Here is a 13391-nt window from a genome sequence, read left to right as displayed (position 1 = left end):
TGCCCCTCTTACTGCTTTTAGATTTTTTTGATTATTAAGGCACTTGAACATCTTTGCACATGTTTACTGACCATTTGTATTTCTTATTTTGTCTGTTCAGGTCTTTTGTCCACTTTCTGTGATGGAGTATTTATCAAAATTTGGTTTCCAGGAACTCCTTATTTATCAAGTATAATAAACCCATTTTGATACTTGAGTTGCAAATTTTTCCCAGCCTTTTGTCATTTAAATATGATTGTTTTCACTAAGCAGATATTTACATATGTATCATTCTTTCCCCACCCTGCCTCCTTTAGAGCTTTTTAGCACTCCATATTTATAAAAGCATTTACCTTTATTTTTTCAATCCTTTAAGTACTTTTAATGTTTTAATGTATTTGAAACTTACTTTGGCCTATGTAAAATAACGGAAAAAATATATATTGCTCTCTGCCCCCAGTTCTTGGCACAGAGCTCCTAAAACCATTGTAATTTCCTAAGTGATAAGAGTTCAGGGAGCATCTTTTGTTCTAATATTTGGTCTAATATTTGCTGATCAATATTTCTTGGCATTTTCTGAGTGATAGTAGTGACTTTTGTTCTAATGAGACCTTTGTTTCTTGGTGGGCTTCTAGATGGGGGCTGGTCACCAGAAAGACCAGCCATGACTAGAAACTTGGAAGTTTTAGCCTACCCCTCCTTTTCCACAGAGGGGCTGGAAATGGAATAATTGATCATGCTTACATGATGAAGCCTCCATAAAAATCCCAACAGTATGGGGTTTGGAGAGCTTCCTAATTGCCCAGCATGTAGAGGTGCTGGGAAAGTGGCATGGTTGGAGAGGGCATGGAAGCTCCACAGCCTTCCCACACACCCTGTCCTACACATCTCCTTCATCTGGGTGTTCATCTTTGTCTTTTATCATATTTTATAATAAACTGGTAAACAGTAAACTCTTTTCCTGAGATCTGTGAGCTTCTCTAGCAAATTAACTGAACCCAAGGAGAGGGTATGAGAGCTTCTGATTTATAGCTGATTGGTTAGAAGCACAGGCAACAACCTGGACTTGCAGTTGGCATCTGAAGTAGAGGGAATCTTGTGGGACTGAGCCCTTAACCTGGGGGATCTGATGCTTCCTCCAGGTAGAGTGTCAGAAAGGAGTTAAATTGTAGGACACTCAGCTGGTGTCACAATTGCTTGGTGTGGGGAACCCCCCCCCCCCACATCTGGTGTCACAAGTGTTATATGGTAGTAGTGTGATAGTAAAAGAGAAACATAGGAGAAGGGTCTGTTCCCTCCCCTTCCCCTCCCTTCTTTTAACGTTTATTATTTATTTTTGAGAGAGACAGATAGAGTGCAATCAGGGGAGGGTCAGAGAGAGCAAGACGCAGAATCTAAAGCAGGCTCCAGGCTCTAAGCTGTCAGCACAGAGCCCAATGCAGGGCTCAAACTCATGAACCAAGGGATCAAGACCTGAGCCGAAGTCGGACGCTTAACTTACTGAGCCACCCAGGTGCTCTGGGTCCGTCTTCTAAATAGTATATGATCCAAGATAAGGTTCTTTTATTTCTGTTGCCCAAATAGTTAACCAAATATTCCAGTGTGAGGCATTTCTTCCCTCACTGAATTGAAATGCTGTTATGACATACTAAATAAGTAAACTTGAGTCTGTTTCTGGTCTTGCTATGTTGTTATATTGATCTTTTTGTTTGGCTTATCTAGGTACCTCACTATTCTAAATGCTGTGGTTTTATAGAGCATTACTACCTGGCAGTCTATTTCTTTTTTACCTTTGGCGTATGTAAAATGATCACTAAAGAGACAAATATGAACTCTGCCTAGATTTGAGTTTTGTAACTGGCTCCCATGTTGGAGAAATGATCATCTGGAATATTCTGGACTGGACAGTGCAGGCCCGTGAATGCAACTTCTGGGACCCATCTCCACAGCTGGACACCCAACAAGAAATAAAACTCTGTCAAAAACCTAATGACATTTCTATTCATCACTTCACATGGGATGAAGAGGTAAAGAAAAAAAAAATCTGTAAACTTGTCTTTTTTAATACACCCAGTGTCTAATTTTTTTTTTAAGTTTATGTATTTTTGAGAGAGGGAGAGAGAGAATCTCAAGCAGGCTCTGTGCTGTCAGAGCAGAGCCTGATGTGGGGATTGAACTCATGAACTGTAAGATAATGACCTGAGCAGAAATTTTTATTTTTATTTAAAAACTTTTTTTTCAATATATGAAATTTATTGTCAAATTGGTTTCCATACAACACCCAGTGCTCATCCCAAAAGGTGCCCTCCTCAATACCCATCACCCACCCTCCACCCCTCCCACCCCCCATCAACCTCAGTTTGTTCTCAGTTTTTAAGAGTCTCTTATGCTTTGGCTCTCTCCCACTCTAACCTCTTTTTTTTTTTTTTCCTTCCCCTCCTCCATGGGTTCCTGTTAAGTTTCTCAGGATCCACATAAGAGTGAAAACATATGGTATCTGTCTTCCTCTGTATGGCTTATTTCACTTAGCATCACACTCTCCAGTTCCATCCATGTTGCTACAAAAGGCCAGATTTCATTCTTTCTCATTGCCACGTAGTACTCCATTGTGTATATAAACCACAATTTCTTCATCCATTCGTCAGTTGATGGACATTTAGGCTCTTTTAATTTGGCTATTGTTGAGAGTGCTGAGCAGAAATTTTTAAACTTAATTTCATGATGGATATAAAAAGGTATCATTCCCCGTATTCAAGTTGTGCTTTAAAATGTTCTGATATTTTTCAGGGTGCCTGGGTGGCTTAGTTGATTAAGCGTCCAACTTCAGCCCAGGTCATGATCTCAAGGTTGGTGAGTTCGAGCCCTGTGTTTAGGCTGCTTCGGGCACTGTGCTGACAGCTCAGAGCCAGGAGCCTACTTTGGATTCTGTGTCTCCCTGTCTCTCTACCCTTCCCTCTCTCACAATAAGTAAAGCTGTCTTTTTTTTTTTTTTTTGAGCTGTCTCTCAAAAATAAGTAAACGTTAAAAAAATTTTTTTAATGTTCTGATAATTTTTCATAGATTGCAGAACTTCCATTAAAAAAGCATTTTAATCTTAGCTCCTGTGAGGCAAAGAAGTGATTACATGTCTATAGATTTAAAAACTCTGTTGAAATCTTTGGTTGGATTAAATAAGAGTTATGGCCCTAAAAATTATGTTTTTTATTTGGTACCTTTTTTGCTTGTAAAAATTAGTATTTAAAGTGTTTTCATTTTGTATTTTTTCTTCTCACAAATTTTGACTGAGGTGTATTAATTGCTATAAATGCTTGATAAAGCATTACTGTTTTCCCTAGTATTTCTTCTTTTATAGGGGTTTGTTTTTTCTATAAGGGGACATTAATTATTGATTATAGGTGATTGGTAGAGTGACTGATGAGTAATAGCTGCCCAAGAGTTCATTAATTCTCCAGCTGTGTTTATAATTTCCTTTGTGCTCTTTGGTACGTCACTTAAACTGCACAGATTTCCTGATATGTAGAACTAGTTTTTGGGGTTTCTTTGCATTTGAATTGCTACCCATAGGGCTCTAGATTTTAGCACGTTGACCAGTTTTCATTAATGCTCCTGACACTTGCCCTCACTTTGCGCTAAGTGCAGAGTACTGATCCAGAGGATCAAGGGGGATCTTTCCACATTTAAACTCTGGTAAGCCTTGAGGGCATGCTATGGTCTAGATACTGTGAGTCTGAGTTGGGTTTGTAGGCCTCAATGTAAGAGAAGAGAAGAATTCCTCAAGAGAATTTTTTTGGTAAAAACAGGGAGGCTAGATCTTGAGGGATTTTTTAAAGGTCTGCCTCACTGGGGTACCTATTGCATAAGAAAAGGATTCCCAGGCAAGTGCTACCAAAAGTCTAGTGATGTGCAAAATAATTTCAGAAGCTAGGTAGTGTGGTGTGAGTCAAGAGCAAGGGACTGGAGTAACATGACCTTGATTCTAGTATCAGCTCCATGCCTGAACTTAGTGTGTCGCTTTAATCTTCTAAAATTTTAACTTGTTTCTCTGGAAAATGAGATGTTGTTAGGCTATAAGAAGAAAAATATTGGTAAAAGTACCTTCAAAAGATTAAAGTTGTTTTCCAATAATACATTTGGAAAAAATGTTTTTTGTGAATTCTTCGGAGGATCTTAAGATGATAGTGCCACTGTAGCATAGGCTTTTTTGTGTCCTTGCATTTGTAGGTCTCTTGCATTCTTAAGGGTATAGTGTTAGGTGAATGAAAATCCAGGTTGTGCCTCAGCAGCTCCCACTGTACCGCCAGTCTGCCAGCCAGAGTTCCTCTTTCTAGCTGTCATACAGAACTTCTTTGGAAGTTCCCTATTGAATACGGAAGGTAATAGTGGCCTTCTGATGTCATAGCAGGACTGGAAATCTGTTGTACTACGTAGTGGTAAGGATTAATTTTATGTCCATTTCTGAACTTTTCTCCTGACCAGAATGTATTTGCTGCCGTTGGAAGGGGTTTATATGTGTATAACCTTCAAATGAAGCGTGTGATTGCTTGCCAGAAAACTGCCCATGACTCCAGTGTCCTGCACATTGCCAAACTTCCAAACAGGTACTAGAAGGTGGGCCAGAGTAGCCCATGAGCTGTAGTCTGCCAACTGTAGTTTAATGAAAAAATACCACCCTAACTTTGACAAAGATCATGTTAGTATTATTTAAAAAGGTTATTTACAGGGGTGCCTCGGTGGCTCAGTCGGTTGAGCGTCTGACTTCAGCTCAGGTCGTGATCTTGCGATTTGTGAATTCGAGCCCGGTGTCGGGCTCTATGCTGACGGCTCGGAGCCTGGAACTTGCTTCAGATCCTGTGTCTCCTCTTTCTTCCTGTCGTCCCATCCATTCTACAACAAATGAAATAGATTCCCATTTCCCAGATCCACCATGGTAATTTCTGAAGTGGCAAAGTTATTTGGCTCCATGGTTTGACCTGTTAGATTCTTTTAGAAATGGAGAATACCCATGGCTGTCTCTAACAAAAGAGTTTGTAGTAATGTGTTATAAAATTTACAAGAAGTAGACTTTGGGCACTATGTGCTTATTTTTCTTCTTGTATTTTCCATAAACCCACCTTATTGTTGCAGTTGTTGATGGCCAGAAAGAAATGGTCATCTCCTTGTTACGTGGGGCTACTAAGCAAGGGCTTTCCTCTAAGGGTAAATTTGGCTTCTGAGTTTGTAGGAGGGGAATACTATTTTCTCTGCAGGATACTTTTAGAGTGAGAGCCACCCTGAGAAGAGATACAGTGAGAGGAGGGAAGGGGACTGTTCAGGATATTGTGAAAGTGTAATTAATTCATAATTTTCCTGAATACATTTAAAAAAATTTTTTTACGTTTATTTATTTTTGAGAGACAGAGGCAGAGCACAAGCAGGGGAGGGGCATAGAGAGAGGAGGAGACACAGAATCAGGTTCCAGGCTCTGAACTGTCAGCACAAGGTCTGATGTGGGGCTCGAACTCACAAGCTGTGATAATCATGACCTGAGCTGAAGTCAGACGCTCAACCGACTGAGTCACCCAGGCGCCCCACATTTTTAAAAATGGGATGATACATTTATCACATTTAAGCCAGTGGGACAATATAACATGTGCCCTTCCTGAGGAGTGCTTTTACTTTGCATTGTAAAGCCATGTTAAATAGTGATTTTTATCAACTCCTGCCAAGAGCTGAAGAGAAGCAGTTGAGGGTGCTGATTTCTTTCACTGCAAATTTAGCATAGGCCCTTGTTATGCACTTGCTTTTTGTTAGTTATTTATTTTTTTTCTGACAGGCAGTTAATCTCATGCTCGGAAGATGGCAGTGTACGCATTTGGGAGTTAAGAGAAAAACAGCAGCTTGCAGCTGAACCTGTACCAACAGGTGTGTCTTTTCTCCTATGAAAAACAGAAGAAAGGCAGTTAAGTGCAACCACAGGAATAATATACAGTGCTCCAAATAGGCATGTTTACATGAAGCATATGCTAATTGGGATCTCAAATTCACATCTTAATGTTGCTTTAATGTAGAACTGCCTGTTTATTTTCAATTCAAGTCAACTAGTATTTTACTGTTTTAAGGGGAAACTCTTTCTGGTAATCTGAACAAATGGCCCATTGAAGTATTCAATCATTTTATATTGTCTATCATAATGCTTGATACACAAATGGGATTTGTACCATCAGTTATCACATTAAAGTGTTCTTTCAGCCTGGAAGCATTAACATCGAACTCAATTTATGGAAAAATACACTTTTGTGTTTATATCATAATCTCCTGAGCTCTTGACCTGCAGGTATTGGGTTTGAAAAACAAAATCCTGGTTCATTAGCATCCTTTGCATAGGAAATCCGATGCTAGTACCTCTGGAGTTTCTTCTGGTCATCTGAAGTCATAGGGTATTGTATTTGGACATATATGTTGCTATTCATCTACCCTTTGTTGATCTGAGTTGTGTGGTTTTTGTTTTGTTTTTTTTGACACTGGCATTCAGGCCTTTTGCTGGTCTCTTTTATTCCCAGTGCATTTTGTCATGTGAATGCACCTTCACCAGTGGGTGAGGAGGGGCAATCAAAGAGATGAGCAACAAACCTTGTAGTTAAGATGAAAGGAAGGAACATATTTACATTTAAATTTTCTGTTTTTCTGATCTTTTATTCTGAGTAGAGAGCATAGTAATTTTGGGAATGACTGAAATGATTACTTTTCTAGGTTTTTTTAACATGTGGGGATTTGGAAGAGTAAACAAACAAGCCAGCCAACCTGTTAAAAAGCAACAGGAAAATGCCACTCCGTGTTCATTGGAGCTTATTGGAGATTTGATTGGACACTCCTCATCTGTGGAGGTATTATTTTTAATAGGCATATAAAGGTTTAGGGAATTCCCACTTTTGCATCTCACTGCTCTTCATTCAGTTGGTATCGTTTTTTTCTGAATCTAAACATGGATAGGTTATAGTACGTGCAGTTAAGATCTCCCTTTACAGAGATACCATGTGAGTAAGCAAGGAATGTTTTACTTCTAAATATGGGCTTAATCACCATTATTTGTGAGATGGAGACAGCCAACAATGGGACAAGGTGAATAATGTGGAATACCTATGTTTAACAGTAGTAGAGGGTGCATGGACAGTTGGGGTTATAGGTAGAGTTAAAGTCTTCCAGAATTGAATTCAGGGGGTCTTAATCAAATTCAAGAACAGAGCCCCGTTTTTACCTCCTTTTGAAGGATATATTGTTAGCTTCATAAATCACAGGGCTTGGTTAGCGTTGTGCATATATGAAAATATTAGTTGAGAATTATGTATACAGTTCAAACTTGGGGAAATCCAAATACATTAGTATTTTACTATATACACTATTGCCTATAATGAAAGGAATAAGATCAATTGAGATAGATGATTGGAACTGATAACAGTATAAGCAGAGCCTTAAGGATTGAATTTCTTGAATTGTTTTTCCCTGTCTCATTGCCAGGGAGGAACGAATTACTTTCCATGTGGAAGTGCATTTATGCCTAGCATTCATTTCTTCTATTTTAGGGCAGTGTACTGGACACTGGAGTTTACAAAGAAACCCAAAACATAATCCTTACCCTCTTGGGACTCATACTTGAGTAGACAGGAAGGCTATAGATCTAGTAAGCTGTTAACCTAAGCTGTTGAGGATAGACCCAGATGATTGTACCCAGTGAGTACTCAGGAAGTAGGAGAAGATGGTTAGTGGAAGACAGAAAATGGACTTGACCTGTACCTTGAAGGTTAGGGAGGGTTAACATAGATAGCCTTATGACGGTAAGTTTCCTGATGTTGGGTATCCTGTCTTGTTTATCTTTGCTTTCCTCTAACAGGTAGCCCAATTGTTTTCATTTTGTCCTGCTTTTTAACTTTGCTTAGGTGGTTATAGTGTAGTTGGGGAGTAAGGATGTAATGTGGTAGACAGAAGTGCAAAGATAGGATCTCCTTGCTGGCAAAGAGCAGACTGGCTAGGCTGGAGCAGTGGTTTCCTGTGAATAGACGCCAGTAGGAGATTAAGCCTGAGAAAGTAGTTTTGGGTCAGATTATGAATGTCCTTGTATGTAAGGCTGAAGAATTTGGACTTAATTTTTAAAATAGGTACCCATTAAAGGTTTTTAAATGGTGGGGGAAACATTCAAAGTGGCATATTTGCTGTCAAGTGTTGACCCTGAAGTATTTTTTTTAAGTGTCTATGAAATTTCCTCTTTTAAGTGTTACCTCAATTTCCTCATTCCTTTTATATTTTTATCCTTACTCTCTAGCCATCTAAATTCTTTCTCTTCCATCTCCTGTAGTATTTGCTTCCATAATTGCCCCTCTTATATCCCATCAGCTGAGGCCTTATCGTGCTATCTTCAAAACTGTGTGTTATTTCAGAGAGAACTCTCATCCTCTTGTTCTTTAATATTGTATTTCTATCCTTTATTTCAGTCTTGCCTTTGAGGAGCTCTGTTCTTCATCGGTGTTCATGCTGCCTTCCCACCAACACTCCGTATTTTTTATTCTTAGCTCCCAGCCTTTCACTATGCATGACCTTCCCTTTATTTGGGAAATTTTGTTTTTGAACCGTTGACATTTTCAGTGGTTACTGATCTATGTTCCCTTTTTCTGTGGCAAATCATAGTGTGAACTACATTTTTTAGGACCTGATTATATAGTCTTTGTTTTAACAACTGAACTAGCACCTTTTTCATGGTAGTGCCATCTATTATGCTGGGTTCCCTAAGTAAATGCTTACTGACTGCTTAGAGAGCTGAAGCCAGTGTTTATCGTACAGAATTTGGAATTCAGACATTTTCCTGGTAGCTATTAGTGCGTACAATAAATGATGAAGCAATTCTGGCAGGACTTCTGATATAAAACCAATACTTGAAGAATTAGATTATGGTAAAATTGAGAAGATTCAATGGGAATTCATGTATTTCACACAAAAAAATAGCTGTTACAGTTCTGATTATTAAAATACAGGATATTAGTCACATAAATAGACCATTAATTTCTCATGAAAAATGATAAGGAGTTTTATATTCAAAACCAAAGAAGTCTCCAAGGTACATATTTTACAAGCCATGTTAGTGTATAATTAGCCTTGCCTCTTCTCTTTAAATTTCCTATAATCAGTAGCTTTAAATGTCTTTACAGATGTTTCTGTACTTTGAAGATCATGGACTAGTGACTTGTTCTGCTGATCATCTCATTATTTTGTGGAAAAATGGAGAAAGAGAATCTGGATTGCGCAGTTTAAAATTATTTCAAAAACTGGAGGAGAATGGTGACTTACATCTTGCTGTGTAGTTGAAGGAATTTGGAATACTTGTGCATGAACCTTGAACATCAAATATAGGGTAATACTCAAATTTGTATTATTTATTTTTTAGTAATCTCCACACCCAGTGTGGGGCTTCAACTCAAAACCCTGGGCTCAAGAGTCCTATGTTACTCCATAAAATTCTGGTTGAATTTTTTTTTTTTTTTTTTGGTGGGCCTGCAAACCAGCAGCAACTTGCTTCTCAGGTATTTGTTTAACTTAAGAAATGGGTCTAATTTTAGCAGTGAATTTTCACAAGTACTCAGATCAGAGCACAAATATTGGTTGATACAGAACTAAATTGTATATGTCATCTGTATAGAAAATTTTTTAATTAGGCTTAAAGAAAATTCTATACCAGAAATTGTACGAGCTTATGTTTAACAAAGAAAAGTGCTCGGACCTCTCACTCCCTTTATTTAGCATACTTTTGTTGCCTCTACATTATTACCACCAAAAATTAATTTTTTTAAAAGGTACATGTACTTTTTTTGTTGGTGGTGCCAAATCAATCATTTTTTATTTTAGTTTACTACAATTCCTCTAAACTCAGATCAATAGGAATCTTATGAGGGTATATTCCCCCCCCCCCGCCCCCAGCCAAATAACTGTTAGCTAGATTGGTACTAGACCAGCACCTGCCCCTCATAGAGGCCAGGGATGACAGCTAGGTCACTAAAGACTTCTGTCGCAGGTCAGAGACGGTGAGCCCAAAGTGCTTTATTTGTCTTACCACTGCTTCAGATAGGAAACACTTGAGAATGACTTCATTTGTGTAGTTACTTGCAGTGACCACTCAGATTTAATCATCTTCCTCACCCCAGCAACCTTAAAACAGAATACTTTCCTCCCTTTGGGTACTAAAGAATAAAAATTTGAAAAGAAAAGTGGGTGACGCTTCCCCTTTCTGCTGACTCATGTGTTCAGCCCATACAGCCTAAATGGAATCTTTATAAACTGTTGTTTCCCCAACCATCCACAGATGAAAAGACCTAAAGTCATCTGTGCCACACCAGTGCCCTAATATTAGGAATGAGTAAAGGTAAGCGATACTATTATTTTTAATTCACCATGAAGATAGCTTTATGGAGAAATATATTAAAATCTCTCTGCCAGCTTTCTAAGTTTTCATCCTAAAGTTAGAGCATGAGTAGTATCCCTAAACCAGGCAGACATGCATTCTAGTCTTAGTGCATCATATTATCACTTTAGTTACGTGTCTCCAAGTCATTTTCAGGCTTTTAAATTTTCCTCTATAGATGGACTTTCTTCCATTACTAGCTAGCTTTTTCTTTGGAAATTCTGCATGAGGTCTTGAGTTGTGTAAGACCTCTTCAATGAATTATACAAGGAATTCATAGATTTTTAACTGCTTTATTTCCTAATATGTTTTGGGATAGCATTTTCAGGTAGTAATCTATTCCTACGGAGTGATGGAAACCATAGGTGAAAGCTCCCACTCAGAAAAATGGGAGATTGTAGTAACAGCCCAGACTGGACTGCTGCTAAAAAGTTGAACTTGCAACAAGTTGCAGGCCCTTATGGCCTCTTCCTCTGGCTGTATTCACATAATACAATCAAGAGCTTAGATTTCTGAGGCACTGTATTATTCCTTTCTCAGTTTGAGGCTGGTTCTTTGCCCCCAAGACTAACCAGCCCTGAGTTGCTTAGACAGCCAGCCAATTTTATAAAGTAAAATTGGAAATAAAGAATGGCCTTCATGGTACTAAGGGTCTTCTACCTGTATTAGATTAGAATTTTTCTAAATTAATATGGCTCCCCTTAACGCAGAATGTTTTGGTAAACAACTAAGTATAAAGTATACCTTCTGCAAGACTATATTTCTAATAAATTGTATGGAGGAATGCAGTATTGAGTTAGCAATTCAGAAGATTACTCCACAATAGAGGACACTGATAAAGGACATAGCTGTGTTAAAGCTTTAGTACCTGGCAGTCTTCGAGGATTTAACATTTGAGTTCTTATGAAATTAATTTAACAGTATAAGGAGTAAGCTGTAACATTCATATAGAACATGTCAGACATCTGATAAATGTTACTTACCAAATGGAAGTGAAAGCAACATGGTGAGGAAAATATTGTCCTTGCCTCAAGCAAGCTTCTGAAACCTCGGCAAATTACAGTGGGATTTTGACATCCTAAACTTAATGTGTCTGAAAATAAAGTTTGTGATTCATGAAATAAAGGACACTAAAGCGAAATTTTGAAATAATGAAAAGTTTAGGCCAAAGAGATGAAATAAAAACAGCTGTTGGGAATGAAAAATGGCTGTAGGAATTTAGTTACAAGTACTTCACAAAAACATTTTCATCACATTTACATAATGCAGCATCACAACACAAAGCAGGCTGCTGTCCTGACCAAGCACATTCGCTTATCATCTAACAAAAATAATTTAGATACATTTCTGTGCATGGAATTATCATATAGGTTTTCATTTTTTTGGTACAAAACATAGAAAAAAACATTGGCACATTATGTAGTGATGTCATTTTTTTTCTTCCCATTTCCTAGTTTCCAGTGTTCTGCATTCCAATTCAGTCTCTGTTTATACCTCTGAAAAATGCAGCATGGAGTACAGAGGATTTGAAAAGAAAATGAAGCTATTTTGTTTACGGAGTTTCTAATATTTACAATACATAGAGAACAGGTGGCCGGTAAAAGAGAAAGGAAAATCTCAAGTCTGACTTTATGGAGATCACAGAAAGTTTTCAAAAGAGCTGTATAAAAATATGCACTTGTGCTTTAGAAGCTTTTAGCATACAATTAATAGCTTAAAATAGTATTTACTGCTTCCCCTTACGTCTGTTTTCTGATATATTTACACACCTTGCAGTCTTTTCTGTTTTACATCATTAAAGCAAAATGGCAAGGTCTCAAATATAGATTAAAAACATCTGAACCCTGAAACTTCCCCATCCCTCCCCAAATACATTATGTATAGATGGTAACTGCGTAACATACTCCATGGACTTGTACCCAGGAAATTCAGATTGCTTTAATAAAAATTTTTTACTGTGAATGTATATAAATTTTCTTTTTTAAAAAACCTTATCCAAGGGCATTCAGGTTTAATGGCTTTTATATAATACTTACTATACGGCCTTGTGACTGCCTCTGTAAACCAGAAACAAGGGAAGTGCGTGGATTCGCCCCAAACAAGGTGTCAGTCCCTTCCCTACCATGAATGGCTCACTGTTAAGGTGAATTGCTTTTATAGGAAAGAAGGCTACACAGGCTGCTTCTACCAGTCTTCAGAAGGCACTCACCAGGCCCAGGCTGTGGTCTACCTAGGGTGTCACCCCCTTGATCTTTCAAAAGAACTGCTTAGCCACAGAGGCTGTGAAACTAGTTTATCAATAATTTGGTCCTAGTTGTTTTGCTCATTTTATAAATAGTTTTTTTCCTTAGGTGTTTTTATGAATCTTTCAGACTGGTGCTCTTGAGGAAAATAGTCAAGCTAAACAGCAATGTTGACTTTTATGGTGAGAGATGAGCTGAACACTAGCTAAGCTGTGTCATCCACAGAGATGGGCTCACAGGCACCAAGTTTTTGCTGCTTGTATCCTGCTAGAGTAAATGAGCTCCATAGTTTGATGAGGACACTATCACTAAGTGTTCAAAAGAAAAAATATTTTTCTTAATGGAACATAACTTTCTAAAAATGCAATTTGGGACTTGAGTGATTCAAAGTCAAAAATTAAACACCAACCCCTTAACCTACACCTGTCTTTTCAGTATAAAGGAAAGCCTCTTATTTACACTACTGTGATTCACAGTGCCCGTTGCAGATCAAGAGGTCCCCTTCTCTCTCGGGTTTAGCTGTCAGATGGAAGCCTCAGACTTTTGCACTTTAGGTCATCTAATGTCTTCCAGTGTTTGTAGTTATCAGCCAAATGTTGCATCAGGGCTGGCAGATGGGCAAAGGCTGCAAGGACATCAAAGAATCACAGGTTAGATGCCAGGAACATTTAGAAGGCCGGTGCTCTGTGAGACATATGGAGGCTCAATATAGGAAGGGAGGTACCCTAGGTCAGGCCTTATGCTAC

At 38.3% G+C, this 13391-nt stretch overlaps 2 protein-coding genes across 5 annotated transcripts in view; one reads left to right on the top strand and one right to left on the bottom strand.

Moving 5' to 3' along the window:
* Nucleotides 1–12364, top strand: part of WDR41 (WD repeat domain 41) — a 50131-nt gene extending 37767 nt beyond the window's left edge. For 2 of the 3 annotated variants that reach the window (XM_043592616.1, XM_043592605.1), the window contains exons 9-13: nt 1822–2006; nt 4456–4577; nt 5792–5880; nt 6709–6842; nt 9156–9370. In XM_043592616.1, coding sequence (XP_043448551.1) covers nt 1822–2006; nt 4456–4577; nt 5792–5880; nt 6709–6842; nt 9156–9308 — 683 coding nt within the window. In that variant the 3' untranslated portion in view covers nt 9309–9370. Of the gene's footprint in view, nt 1–1821; nt 2007–4455; nt 4578–5791; nt 5881–6708; nt 6843–9155; nt 9371–11856 lie in introns of those variants that run through there. The other variant, XR_006299082.1, reaches the window with a different exon arrangement.
* Nucleotides 11544–13391, bottom strand: part of PDE8B (phosphodiesterase 8B) — a 240900-nt gene continuing 239052 nt past the window's right edge. For both annotated transcript variants that reach the window (XM_043592585.1, XM_043592592.1), the window contains exon 22: nt 11544–13270. In XM_043592585.1, coding sequence (XP_043448520.1) covers nt 13161–13270 — 110 coding nt within the window. In that variant the 3' untranslated portion in view covers nt 11544–13160. The remainder of the gene's footprint in view (nt 13271–13391) is intronic.

Source organism: Prionailurus bengalensis, chromosome A1 (genome assembly GCF_016509475.1).
Source record: "Prionailurus bengalensis isolate Pbe53 chromosome A1, Fcat_Pben_1.1_paternal_pri, whole genome shotgun sequence".
NCBI lineage: Eukaryota > Metazoa > Chordata > Mammalia > Carnivora > Felidae > Prionailurus > Prionailurus bengalensis.
This window is presented reverse-complemented; position numbering and strand designations above follow the sequence as displayed.